We start from the raw sequence: 15,407 nt of genomic DNA, 5'->3' as shown, positions 1-15,407 counted from the left end.
CTATATATAGGGAGTATGAGAACAGCAGGAAAACCATACTGAGAAGGTGATCATCAAAGGTTTACTGCTAAAAGGGAAGCCTGCACCAAAGAGCATTTTGCAAATTGTTAAATTCCTATTTGACATATTTCCATCGTGTCCTGCACAGAACCTGTTTTGATTATGAGTGGATGATCAGACAGAAAGCATACATATTAGATTTACAACTGACTCTAATCTGGGACAACCTGTGAAATAATTGAGAACAAACTTGGATTAAGAAAAGAAAATGTAAAAATGTAACAGAAAACAAAACCGAACACAGTAGTAGTCATTGTAATAATCCACACTGCATCCACAACTGAAAATTACATGTAATTCTACTCCCTGTCTTCAAAAGGGATACAGTAGAACTAGAAAAGATTCAATGAAAGTTGATACAGATGACCAAAAATATGAGATGTGTCTTTATGAAGCCTTTTGACAGACAGGGCAAGACTTTTCAGTGTGAAAGAAAAATGGCTGAGGGAGGATGTATCAGTGACTTCTAAAATTCTGAGTGGCATGAAAAAAGGTGAATAGCAAAAAAAATTATTTATCCTCTTTCAAATAAAGACCCAGACAGCATAAAATGGACTTATGATTGGGTCAGAACAAACAGATAGAGGTAATTTTCAACATAATTGTTAGTTGATCTCTCTAGCTCTTTCCCACAGAATATTTTGCATGCCAGACGTTGAAATTGTTCAAAACTGATTATCAAAATTAATCAAAAGAAAGTTTCATATTTATTTCATCATGTAACTTACTAGACTACCGGGAAGCTAAAAATCTTTTTGATTATAAAATGATCTGACAGATCCTGTCTCTGGAAGGCCACAGAAGCAGACAGATACTTCCTTCTGAGACTCTTCCTGGACACTTAGTACCACATTTATAACATGGACAGTCAATGAAACTGCAACTCAAAAGACTGTTGTCTTCCCAAATTCTGCAGTCCATCAGCAAGGATAAAAACTGTTCCTAACAGACATCAGTTTTACAGCATTACAAGAAAACATGATATGAATCGATCTGTTTGGAGGCCAGCAATGCTTATTGTTTGTGAGATGAAGTTAAGCCTCCATATGCTTGTAAGGCTGCAACACACAATCAGAAAATCCAAGTTACATGGTTGTTTAACTGGTAAAATCTGTGTGGCAAAGATTATGCTAATGCTGTCAACACACAGGAACTGGAATATGCTTATAGGCACCAAACGCATTCAGTGACTTTGAGAAGACTCAGCACAAAGAAAAAAAATGGAGGTTTATGCAAAAGCTGCAATTTGAACAGAAAACACAACTAATATATATATATTTTAAAGCTAGTTAGTATACCTACTACTTAGGTATACTAACTGGAGATGTTAACTGGATTTACTCCCAGAGTATGCTGATAGATGATCTACTGAAGCTAAGAATTTCAGACCATGGAACTGGAAAATATTTAATCTGCGAAGTGAAATATGATGAAATAATAAAATATTTCAGTCAATGTCATATTGACATATTAAGTTAATTGAATAATTTATTAAGCTTTTATGACCCTTAGCTAAATTTATGCATACTATTAATCCTTCTATTCATCCAATGCAAGACTAAAGCAGTGCAGTATGTTTGTACTCCAAGTGCCCTACTGAAATGAGTTTTAACAACCCAGCTAAGCAGAATGCTGGGATCAGTCAGAACTCACTGAACATGATGTAGCCAGTAAGCAGAAAAAATATGTAAACTCACCTGCATGCTGTTTTTGAGGTAAGTGTTGTATTACCCAAGAAAAATAGTGATCACACAGTGTTACCTGTGTTTCTCTTGGAGTGTGTAGTGCTTCACAGGTGAGGCTCTTGGTAGCAAATCCTTCCTTTGCAAAATGTTCACTCCTAAAAGACAAGCTTATGAAATTTTGTACAACACGTAGCAGGAAAAATACTCATCCTTCATCTTTCTTTCTTCCTCATTAGGAAATACTCAGGAAAACTTTGGGGAAAAAAATAAGATTTAACATCATTGTATTTATTAGGTTCCAAAACAATACACATTCACATCCTTTTGAATACAGTACATTTGGCACAGTAATAATGTTTACGATGAAATAACACTAATGAGTGGCAAGAGATTCAAATTACATCCATAAGAAAAAAATTCTGTACAAATAAATCCTCACAATTAAAAAAAAAACCCTACCCCCCCATCTGAATACATTTTGTATTTAGCCAGAACTATTCTGCACATAATTTAAAAAGAGGTAATTTTAGGCCTATTTGGAGAGAATTATTTTTCATCCTATGGAGAGAAAAAATTTATTTCCATTTTTAAAGTCTGATTGGGAGGAAAAACAAAAAACAATGTATTCTTTATTATTATGAATAATAATTTTGGCATTTTGCACTCATTTTACAAAGAAGGAACAGAAAAGATTCTACAGAACAGGCAGAAATGTAACAGAATGTCCTTTTTTAAGAATTATCTTTAAAAAATGTTCAAGGTAACAGACAGACCTTCTGATGTAAACCCAAGGCAGAGAATCTAACTATTTATTCGGAAGAAATATCTGCCCATGCAATAGTTTCTATCTCCTTCACTTTTCTCTTAGCACCCTACCCAACTCTGCAGGCACTGAGGCCTCTCGACATATGGACGTTTGCTAATTATCTTCATGTTAGAGAGGGGAATACAGACTACATAGCTTGTGCACAACAGCTGTATGGGATGCTTTTATTCCTTCAAAAGAAATGCTCAGAGCTCTGTGTAAAGTCCCCTGGTTGGACAAACAGTAGTGCACGATCCCATAACTTGCCTTCCTAGCAGTCTACTCACCCATGGAAAAGAACGCCTTAGCATTGTGATCAGTTCTTGCCTGGATGTCAAAAGCTAACTGTGATGAGAAATAAACAGAGCCAGTGGTGAGACACAAATTGATGGGCAGCTCTACAATATATTTCTAAGAGAGAAAGAGATTTAAACATTGAGATGATGCAATCATTAAGATGTTTCTGTGCTGGTACTCAGCTCCAGAAGCTAGTCTTTTCCCAGTACAAAAGATTACTGAAGATAAATTAAATTAAACTAAAGGCTTGATCCTTATTACACCTGTAGGCCAGACAACACATTAATTGATATATCATAATATTTAATATTTTGAAATAATCATAAGAATATATATAATAATTACACCTGAGTTTTAAAAACAAAACAAAATGGAACTGAATGGTGTCATCAGTAACAGGCTATGAGCAGCCAGACGCAAAACTGACACAAACTAATTCATCTGCTTGAGACCAATATTATCTCTTAAAGCCAATGATTCACACTTTGTCCACCACGATTTGTAACATTCCTTTCTCTTTCTGAGCTCTATCATGTCATAATAGAGTTGAAGAGAACTATACAAGAGATTTAGTATAGCTTAATATATGTCTACGTCTTTTATAACAAAAACCTCATCTTTCTGACAGTAACTTGAACCAATACACATACAAGAGTATTGCACATGGACATTATTATAATTATTCTTTCATAGACTAACATTTTAATAGTATGCCTGAACATGCAGCAGTTGATACCTCTATATTCAATGAATTCCACAGGCCTTGCAGCAAACACTATATACAAAATCTCACCTGTACAAAAGGCAAAAAAGCTTCTTTAGTGCCACTTTGCCAATCACAAGTATATATATTTTTGTGCAGCTGGAAATCCATGTGCAACAATTAAAATGGATTCCAATGACCGCTCACTCAGTCCAGTAAAATATATAATAAAATTACCTCAGCGATACATGTACACAAAAAAAAAAGAAAACAAAACAAAAAAAAGATTAAAACCAAAACCAAATCACAGGGTACTCCTGGAAATATAAGTACATAACACTGTTTGCGTATCTACAGGAGGTAACTTCACATTAGTAATATTGTCCACATGAGTTACCATTTCAATTCATACACAAAAAAAAAATCAATTTACAGCTTTGAATAATGTCAGTTTGTGAATGTTTGATCTTCAGTTTTTTAACACATCTCCACATAATGTACGTGTAGCCTTATTTTGTGTCTTCTAAAAGCAGATTTCTCTTTAGATTTTAAACATAAAACCCAACAAACACAGTAGTATTATGGTTTTGTAAAAGTGTGCAAAAGTAACACACTGCTGAGAAAATAAATATAAATAAGAAATTATTTACCAACTTAGCTACTATGGAAAAGGCAAATTTATAATGTTTATAATTAATTTTTTATGTAAAATTAACTGTAAACATTTGCAAGATTGCCGTCACATTAATGGTTCATTTAAAAGGATGTTAAATTTGGTAACATGGATAGTACATCAAATTGTCTGAAAAACTGAAAAATAGCTATATATAGCTGAGTAAAGTACTGTAGGCTTTTTATTCTTTAGCCCTTTAATATCTATCCATGTAGCATCTGTTTCTTGCTTTAAATATCCGTTATCTTTTTGTCTCTAATTCATAAGAGCTTCTTGTATATTGTATGAGGAAGTTCACTGAAAGCCTTAAGTGATGTGCTTCTTTTTCTGGACAACTTCATAGTTTGTACCTCTCCACAAAAAAATAATTGAGGATTACACCTCCATGAAGGCAGACTTTGCCTTCCAAAGGGCATCTGAGTACAAATTTCACCATAACCACCACTGCAGAAGAAGCAGTTCTCACCTGCTTAGCTTAATTATATAAGATGATTACAGAACATGGTCTGCTAAATTGCTTTCAATAGCATAGCTTCATTTCCTATGGAAAAGATACAATTTTGTCCTCTGGGAATTCCTATTCTTAGGAATAAAATAAAAGTTGCAAATATATGGCAGTGTGTTACATCCACAATTTCTGAGACAAAATTATTTTGCATTGCTTTGTGAGACAGAAATTAAGAGTGCTTTCAGGTCAGAAGATTAAAGGAAAAAAACCAATAAATACATATTTTAACTTGGGATATGGGCTCAGGGTAAAAGAAGTAGTTCTTGATCTACTGAGTCTCAGTAAATTGATGATGTCTTCAGAATCACTTCTTGTAGCATCATTCATCCGTCAGCCTAACGTTGTCTATGGCAGTAGCTCTTCTCCAAAATAAGAGAACCCTTTAAATTCTTCTTGATTGATTTGTTTTATAATTGTCTCATCCACTAGTGTTAATACTGGTTCTTCTCGTGTAAAGTCTTGATCAAAGTTATTTACATCCCTTTTGGTTTTCTGAGAAGAAAAATATAAATAAGGTGAATGGTAAAACAGCACAATAAAATAAAACGTGCTGTCCCTCCTCTCCAACCCCCCCTGAAAGGCTGAAGTTTCTGGAATGATTGAAATAAAAGAGGAGCTACTTCACACAAATAATAACAGACATATGAGAGAAGCTACAGGAGCAAGAAGTATAAATGAGTTTAGGAGAGGCCACAGAAGCAGAACTACAAATGAGGTCCCAGAGACTCACGGTCTCTGCCAGGTGAAGGAATAGCAGTATGATGGTAAAGCAAGAAGCTGAGATTAGGACTAGTTTTAAAAAGGCTTTGGCATAGTAGGCGGTATGGCTGTTTCCTCTTGGATTTGAACATAATCATATCTCATTTCAGAGTCACAGAGTGAACTGATTTAATTGATTTCCCCCAAACACACCCAGTGTTTCAAGTCTAAGTTAAGCATTTCTTTATATCACTACAAGTGATATAGGCTACACCCATGTTTAAAAATCTGAGGTAAAGCTTCCAACAGCTCTCAATCCAAAACCCTTGAGCTCACCATTGGCAATGCAGATTTCCTAATGCAGCCATATGTAATTGAGAGCACCATGCAAAATGTGAAATCCTGTCTCCAGAGAAATCCACCTCAGAACTCTTTATTTCAATGGCATCAGGATTTTTCCCACACAAGTCTAAAGCACCTCACTCCATCAGCAAAGTTGGGCCAACAAAGTGCAGCTGTGCATATTTTGGGACAAGAGGTATTAAGAGAGAGAGTTGGGGAGGCTGATTTGCTGTCCTCATGACACTCACAACAGTGACTATCTGTGACCACTTACTTGAAAAAAACACTCTAGACTACAGCAGAAAACGTTCTCCATGGTCATTCCTTTGAACCTGCAGTGTTCACATTTTCCATGTTGGCAGCACATTTCAGGCATGTACAGGTTCAGGGAATTGGAACAAACATTTTTATTTAGGCTGTCTCTTTTCTCTTTGTGTCATGGAAACTAGTGATTACCTGGGTGATCCTTAATGGAGGCATAATGACACATTGAAAATGAGCTTCGTGTTCTTCCTGCCCATGTCTGAGATTAAATGATACTGGAAATAGAACAGCTATTTGACTTGCAAAGTAAAATGATAAATGACAAAGTCATACATCATAAATATATTAATATATTCAAAATGGGATATATACCACCTTTCAATGTAGGTAAACTTTTCTATAACACATATATATATATATATATATAAAAATGTGTTTTATTCATCAGCTCTACTGAGACACTAAACAGTTTTCTTTCTCCCAGTTGTAAAATAGTCACAGCAACCTTCACCTACACTGTTTGTATGAACTTGATAGATATAGGGAAATAAAGGTCTGTGTAAATGCAAGAGACTGTCACTTGTAAACCAAATATTTTCTAAGCGCAGACAAACAAAAATCCACAACCTCTATCTACAGAATTCCATTAAAAGGAAAGGGATATGGACTTAACAAACACACACATATATATATATTTATATTGTTTACATTTGAAATATTTACTTGGTACAAAAGACCAGACATGAAATGTATGTGACTCATGTAACTCTGAATTGCTTAAGAGGCATGAGGGACATGGCTTTGGACTTTATGAGGTTTTTCCCAAGTAATTTGGGCAAAACCTGCAAAATAAGAATGAAATTCCATCTTAATTCTTAAAAGCATTACATTGCAACTGTGTCTACATTTTTCTTGTTCTCCATGTCCTACCATGGTATTTTCACACACACTTACACAAATAATTTGCCACAGGAATACTCAGTAAAGCAGAAGAAGGTGAGTATTTGCAAAAAGTAGAATTCAAATTCCAACCTGTAGTTATATGTAAAAGAAATGTGACTACCCTCACACTATTACTATCTATCAAGGGCAAATAAACTCTCAAGTAGCTTAAAACAAATAGAAAATGTATTATTTTCAGGTTTTCATATTGAACATATTTGTGAAAAGTATTATTTCCTTTTTTAAGTTAAAAGGGTAAAATGACAAATTCTTCAAAACCTATCAGAGGCAATTCCCATAGATACTTATTCTAGAAATCACTAAGACTTGTGAAGGTGCTGGATGGAACAGAACACAGAAGAGTACATCTAAAAAAGGGTCCAAGCATTGGTGCACGTAAATTCTATTGATTAAAATTAACTGTGCTGCCAGTAGGGAATCCCAAGCACTTCTGAAACAACAACGAAAGGTATTTGCTTAGATTTAGAAGCCTACTGTGTCTTAAAATATGACTTCAAGACCAAAGGAGGAAAGAGAAGTTTTTACTTTCTCTGATTTATAAACAATTCCATGTAGTTTTGGCAGCATAGATGTAAATCGCCCAATTTATTACCAGGGCAAGCAAGGAGCAATCTACAATTGCAAGGATATGCTAACAGGTCTCTAAAAAACCAACTGAAGAAGTGAGATTAAACAAATCACAGGGAACAAAAGTGAGTGGATTAAGCCAAGGTGGCACTTGTAACAAGTGCTTCTTTTCAAAAGAAAGATTTGAGAAGCCCTCCTTAGCAACTTAGGCACTTTCTTCCTGAAGCTATGACTATTTTGCAAGGTTCCATTTGCTAAGACAAAACAGGTCTGGCCACATTTCTGCTACTATTGCTATTTTAATGGACTTGCACTGTGAATACTCTGTAGGCCAAGAGCATGAACCATCCCACAGTTGCATCATGAGGGCTCAGGATGAAGGTATGAAGGGCTGTGCCTGTCTCCTAGCAGAGAAGCTGAGAAAAGAAGGAAGATCTGCAAGGTAAGGAGAATATATGAAAGAAACAGAGTGCAGCTATTATTTGACTTTGAACATTAAAAAATCATGAAGATAAAAGGAAAAATGTTCAGATTGGCTGCTAAATGCATAATCTAAAATGCAGTAATTATATGGGTGGGATTCTGTTTATTTAGCCTGCAGCTCCTAAGACTCTGGGACATATTATTTTAAACTTTTCTGACTTTTTTCCAGGGTAGACTCTTCCATTTCAGATTACTGAGGAAACTACAGTAGTAGGAAAGAAGAACACCCAGAACTACAGCTGTCCTGTTCGGCTAAATACACAGAAATTCCATTAGGTTTCAGAGGCTCCTTTTTTTCTGTCTAGACTACCCAAGCCTCTTGTCTTTAGCTACATGAGAGCAGGGGCACAGCAGCTATCCAAAAGCTCCTGACAGTAGGTGCCACACTCCACACTGCACTGGCAATGACCAAAAAAGACAAAATTCCAATTCTAAATCTCATCAGAAAGATGGCTGCTCCACCAGCAGAAAATCTCTGATACAGAGAAGGAATAGCGACTACCTCTCGTGCAGGACATGTGCTGGCCACTTATCTTTTGATTTTCCCAGCAGTGTGAATGCTTCAGAGGTCTCCTGTCTGAGCAGTGACTGGGTAACTTAGGATAAATGATCTGATTAGATGTAACACTTGAACTAATAAACCCATATGAACTACTACCCATCAAGGATGACAATTTTAAAGTCAAAATCATGTTTTATTCTATTCAAAGAGATAAAGATATCAGAAACTATAAAAGGCTATCTCTTGATAAAACACCATTTAATCAGTTTTTGTAGTTGGCCTGTACAATTTTGGCAAAAGGGCTATTGGGTTATTTGAGTGAAAATGCTTTTTTTATTTTCAGATTTCTTCACATATTTATTAACAGATGCTGTTAATAAACACACATTAAACAGTGGTTTTCTGAATTGTTTTTTGTTTCACTGCCATTTCAATAAAACATTCAATTTCTACCTGCAGTTACAAACTCAAGCTTACAAAAACCCCACTAAAATCTACTTATTAAGGTTTCCAGTGTTGAGGATTACCAGCCTTGTGTGTCAGTGATTATTAAATGACTTCACATGAATTTCAAAGTGAAAAAAGAAATTTAAGTTGATGTTCTTATCACTGAAAATACATTCAGAAAGTTAAAACTTGCCATTCTTTCCATTAATTACCTGAACAAAATGTGAATGATGGGAGCCTTTGGTATTGAAAAGCCACAGAAATCCTTGCAAGAAGTCACCTGACAGAGGGTGTTCCAAACCAGGGAACTCAGCAAAGCTTGGACAACTCATCAGATGTGTCATGAGGCCAGGAGGCTCAGTGGACTCTCTTCTGCCTAATAAAGATTAATTCTCCAGTTTGGAGACATTAAGAAGTCTCTCTCTTTAGTCTGTTGCTAATTTTCATTTAATTTGCAGAAAATCACTGAAACTCTTTCAAGTCCACTGAAAGCTCAACAGCTCCCATAACTGTGCTAGCATTGTCCAGCTGCTTCAAAGGCTGCTCAGAGAAAGTAAAAAACAGATGGAGGAGGTGGCTAGGAAACAACACTGCCACAAAAGACTGGGTTTTGTGTTTTAGTCTGATTGCCCTACCTACAAATTCACAATATGCTGTTTAAATATAATATATATTAAAAAAAAATATAGATAGAAGGCTGCTGCAGCTTTTGATGTACAAACAGTCACACTTTCTCATAGCTATTGGTATCACTTAATTTTATCCAGAATTTTGCTTCTGTAGTAGTAAGTGATTCCCATGTTTGATACAGCATCATCAAGAAGAAATTCTTCCATCAGGATGATAAAAGCTCAAACATTTTGTATTTATCTCCTTGCTGATAAGATTTTCAGATTATATTTATCAAGACAAAGGGAAACTCAGCCATCAAACCAGCTGGTTTGAAGCACAAGGTTATGTGGCTAACCTCACATGCCACCATCCTCTCATTCACCTCTCCTAATTATGATAACAAAAACCACAGCACAGGCAGAGATCACTTTGCACCACTGATTGGATCTCTATTTGTAAAGGTGTAGTAGTTTCTAAATATTTGAGATGAACTATAATGAGCACTCACTTTTGCGCACAACTCATGCTATTCATAAATAAATGCAGTATGAATACTTTAAAGGAAATGCGCTAACGAGCACGACACTTCTGGCCTGTCTTTCAGTTTATCCTCAGGATGCCTCTTCACAGTATTTGCATGTCCTGAGAATCTGTATCAGTATTAGAAGTATTTCCTAGCTTGTCTGATTTCAGAAGATAAGAAATACGTGTTATCAAAATACCTTTATAAGTTATTAAATTTTCATAGCATGTTAATTGCTCTATTCACACATGGAACAGTGACAACACATTTGCCATGAGCTGTAATATATTCAGCTGAAGCTTATGATGATAAGAAGGCTTTTGAATCCAAGTAGCTTTTTTAAGTATAACAACATTCATTACTTCCAAGCAGAGGGTGAGATTTCATTCTACTAGACTATGCTTTCATTAGAGGTAAAGAACACCACATTAAGTGAAAGTAGTGGGAAAGTCCCCCCAGACTCAATAAAGATGTTAATAGATAGTGAAACAGTATTTGAAAAGCATGTCAACCTATGCAGTCCATACTTTAATTTGCTATGGGAGTGCACAGATATTTAATAAACACCAAGCAAATTCACAAAACTATGGATTTTAAAAGGGATCATTCGTGATACACTAAACTAAAACCACATTTATATTGAAATGGTATTGCCTTTCTTAGGAATGTGAAATAGGTCAACTATGAAGGAGGAATAACCTGAACAATTAGGGGCAAAAACATTTCATGACTCCACGGCCAGAATGTCAGCCTTTGTATGTCACTTTTACACAGACTTCCTCAAAATCAGAGCCTCCCAAAACCACCACCAGAAAACAAACAGCAAGGCAAACAAAATCAAAGCTCTGCAGGCTCCCTGACAACCACCTTGTGTTCGTGGTCTGAGCAATAAACCTCTCCCAGCAGTCCCTGTGAATCTCTTGTCCTCTGTGGCCCTACTTGGGTATACTCATCACCCTGAGTACACAGCACTAAAGTTATACAGAGCAAAATGCTAGATATCTATAGCAAACCTTTGTTCATAGCCTGATTGCCACACCACAACAGTTATTTCTGTGCAGAACTTGGATGGAGATAGATTTCACAGGAGCTTTAGGGGAGCTCAGCACCAGCTTTCCATGTGTGGTTAGTCCTTTGCTCTCAAAATCCATCGTGTTCATCTTCTCAGGGCTTGCTTCCATTAGGACTCAATTGTGACACAGAGCTATTGCTCATTAGCTATGCTATGGTAGAATACATACATTTTTTAGGTGAAAAAATTGCAGGGAAAGAGTGCCAACTTGTGAATTCCTACACTACATCTTCCCCTTAAAGTAGGCTTCTTTGAGAGATTTAACCTCATGAGAAACATTTTCATATTTCTTCTTGGGAAGGGGAGGAAAGAGAAGAAGTGAAAGTAATGGAACTATCATATGAAATTACCCTTCACCTGCACAATGTGATTCCTATTGCAAACCTTATGATTATTCTGCAGTGCAGATTTTATCTGTGTGTCTCTCTAATTCACATTATACTGCCAAGCTTCCAATGATATCCTTCGACTGATATCCTCAGCTGCTCTAAGGTCATGATCAGCCATGTCACCTTCCCTCTTACATCCTGGCACACATCCAAGATTAGCCCATTATCAGTTGTAGACGTGTAGTTCTCCTGAAACTGCATTCCTACCACAGTCATAGCAGAGTGACAGGAATCAGGGCTGGTGCATCTGTGGCAATGTGCTGAACCACCTGCTGGTGAGTCCTCAAACACACGTGTAGAAGCCTTTTGGCCTTCCTGACCCCTAGCACTTTGGCACAAAGGACTATCCAGACAATGGAGCTGACTGGCAAAGCAGAGGAAAAAGTGAGGCAGGTCGGTAAGTCTAGGACACGTATTCCTAGAATTTCAGTGACTTCCAGGAGACATCTCAAAAGCACTGAAAAAGTTATCCAAACATAGATTGACTGTGCGCTGAGGCATTTGACCAGATATATTCTGTAAAAGATCAATTGATTTATTTACTTTACTTTGCATTCTTTAAGCAATCACAAACACAAGGAATAAATTAAGGAGACTGTGATGTTAGTACATCGATGAGTGATGTAATGAAATATTTCAAGACACTCTGTGTATCCTGAATAAATACTGTCTGACTTTCCAACATTTTATTTTGCTTACAGTCACCTACACATTTCTTTACAGAAAAGTACCACATTATGGAAGCCTTCCTAATGATGACATGAAATGATATAGTAGTATCTTGTGATGCTGAGCCCAGCTGTATCAAGGAGCACTGACATATGCATTGTGAGGCTGGATGCAGGAAAAAGTCACAGCTTGAAAGGTGTGACAACACATAGTGGGAGCATAATTCCAGGACTCAGTTACATATGAAAATAATTTGCATTACAGGCTATAGAGTAGGAATGCGACACAGTTTTTGGCAAGAATACCTACATTTCTGGAAATTTATGCTCTTTGATACTCTAGCTAATTAGTTTGACATGGATGATGCATATGGCAGGCTTTCATACAGCAAAATGGTATAGCAGGTTTTACCTAAGACAAATGGAGAAAGCTACACAATGATGGTTATTGCTAAGACTGAATTGATAGAGATTATATTTTCAAGTGTAATGATTACTTTTAAGCCTTTACAAAAACAGAGCAAAATAAAGATGCATGTGACTTTAGAAAGCAGCTGAGGATGCTACCTTTTTTTTTTTTAATTAATGCACATACAGATCATAGGCTAAGTAAAAGACACTGTAGGACTATGCATGAATGCCTCTCAATACATCTTCTTTCCACCTTTCTTCCAGACCCTGTAACTGCCTTTTTTAGAACACAGTTTTATTCAAAGAGCATGGCATGACATAGCAGAGTTTGTAGTGACATGACTTTAATTCTTGGTTTTGCTACTGATTTGCTTTGAGCTTGAGTAATTTTCTCTTCATCATTCATCTCGTTTTCTTCCTATTTTTGGTCTCCTATTGGTGGGCTGTGATGCCTCTGTCACTGACTAAAATCTTCTGACTGCCTTTCACTTATGTGGCTTTTTGCACAGTGGGAATCCCATCTTGCTGGGAATTTGAGCTGTTAATGCAGACATGACAGAAGAGACTCATTTCCCTTTCTTCTTGTTCTTGTCAAATATAATCACAGCCTTCCAAAGAGTCACAGTCAGTCATGGTCTTCAAATCCTTCTTTTCCATAATCCAGAATTCAGCCAAGAGAGCTGCTGTTCTCTAGGTCCTTCACAAAAGTGAATATGGCATGCAAGGAACAAGATCTGTGCTTAAGGTTTTTTGCAAGTATTTAGACTGAATGTTCCTCTTGTCCCGTGGGATTTAAGCATGTGACCTCTGGATCATGCTGTTGAGAGGACCAGAACAAGGTCTGTGTCTCCACAGTAACAAAATCCCTTATGCCAGCACAGCAGCCTAACAAGAGGAAAGCAGCAGCTAATGAAGTGCTAGGACTCCTCATCATGTAAAGGTGTCTGCCCTGTCCTGCTACTGTGGATAAGTAGCTACACACCGGCTGCTTCAGTCCTCCCTCTGCCTAGCAGTGCATATGTCAAAGGAGTGAAGTTTTGCACTAGTATGCTTAGCTGGGAACACACACACTGACACATTTTTGCTGCCCATTTTGGGTGAACACCCTAGTAAGACCTAATGCTTGCACTAGCATAGCATACTGCTAGTACAGAAAGTTCTGCACGAGAAATAAACCCAAAGCCAAAGCTCTTTTTATACTCAATGTTTACTGGACTCCAGCTGGGATGGGATTAGTCAGAAAAGGCCAGCTTTCAATGAGTCTTGACTTTTTTTTTTTTATAAATTCCACCTTCTGATAAAGAGCCAGATGCTACTTCTTCTTAATCAGCTGGTGTTTTTCCACTGATTTTTACTGACATCAGGATCAGGTCCAACCCAGGAACATTATATATTATCTACATTAATGTAAAAATAAAATGTTTCTGTGTGAATTCTTGAGAATGTACATAAGAATGCAAGTGAACATAAGAAGATTATTTCACTTAATGTTTTAAATAACTTCATGAAAATTGCACTGGAGATTAAAGCAGTCAGAAAGTGAAACAGAATTTGTGTTTTTCTGGGGAAGCCCAAAAGGAAAGCAGGTACACTCTGGTTGCTTATCACCCTAATCACCCTACCCCAAAGGGTACCACTCAACAATGTACACTTAACAGATGGTTATATGGACTTAATCATCCAGTATGAAAACATTTTAATGCTATAAAATGAGGACTTAGCAAAACCAAACAAATACTGATGGATCCCCAGTACAGAATCAAAAGAAGAATAATAAAAGTTGTTTTACTTATAAATATTTGTGAACTTGCAGTGTTGGGAAGTAGCTTTCAAACTTCTGTAATTCTAGTGTTATGGTAATCACATCTAAAAACAGCACCTGGAGGCACTGATGCTGAAGATAACTAAAAAATCCCCAAAATCAGACCCACTGAATGAGAAATTCTGGGAAAACAAAACCTTGTACATTCAAAAAAAAAAAAAAACCAAAAAAACCCAAACAAACAGATCAACACTGAAATACCAGCTCACTTCTGATTTTTCTAAGCTTCACATAGGGTCCTCAAAAGCTATATACTTACATCTTGGGCCAACTTAGAGGTTGCACAAAGTGCCAAGCTAGTTGAAGCTTAGAAAACCAAGGTTTTTTACTGTGTTGAGGGAAGAGGCAGGAATGTTCCAGACTTCTCTGTCCTGCCCAGCCACTGGACTGATTGGTCCGAGCTACACTGCAGACATAACTATGGTAATATTTGCTGTTCACAGCTGACTACAGCAAGCTCAGCTGAGATCTTGAATTTCATTGCCTGAAAACAACCAGTGCTTCTCAATCAGCAGCCACCTGGCTAACACTCAAACCCAGTAGCAGAAAACTGTAACTTCTAGGAACCATCCGAAATTCAATGTTCTGATTCATGATACCCTGTGACAGGGGCAGCATGCAGAAAAATTGTAGGAGGTCCACCATTATGACTATCAGTAATAAAAAGTCTGTCTCAAAAGTCCACATCCATTTTTCTTTAGTTTTTTTTTAAGGATGTATGCTAATCATTGTGACAGTGTACCCCATTTGTAAACATTTTGTGTATATCAATATTAATCAATGCGGTGTCACTCTCAGAAGAAAGCCCACAGTTTTCCTATGCCTGAAATGTCTGCAGCAAGTGGGAAATACATCATGTTCAATGTGTAATAATGGTACATGAGGGTCTGAGGTCTGAAGATCACTCCCCAG

At 36.7% G+C, this 15,407-nt stretch overlaps 1 protein-coding gene across 1 annotated transcript in view; it reads right to left on the bottom strand.

Moving 5' to 3' along the window:
- Window positions 1-1,998: 1,998 nt before the first annotated feature.
- Window positions 1,999-15,407, bottom strand: part of PRKCE (protein kinase C epsilon) — a 287,139-nt gene continuing 273,730 nt past the window's right edge. The window contains exon 15 of the mRNA XM_005416195.2: window positions 1,999-5,223. Coding sequence (XP_005416252.1) covers window positions 5,077-5,223 — 147 coding nt within the window. The 3' untranslated portion in view covers window positions 1,999-5,076. The remainder of the gene's footprint in view (window positions 5,224-15,407) is intronic.

The sequence above is a fragment of the Geospiza fortis genome, unplaced genomic scaffold (genome assembly GCF_000277835.1).
Source record: "Geospiza fortis unplaced genomic scaffold, GeoFor_1.0 scaffold41, whole genome shotgun sequence".
NCBI classification, from domain to species: Eukaryota; Metazoa; Chordata; class Aves; order Passeriformes; family Thraupidae; genus Geospiza; species Geospiza fortis.
The sequence above is the reverse complement of the archived record's forward strand: the minus strand, read 5'-3'. Positions and strand labels throughout refer to the sequence as shown.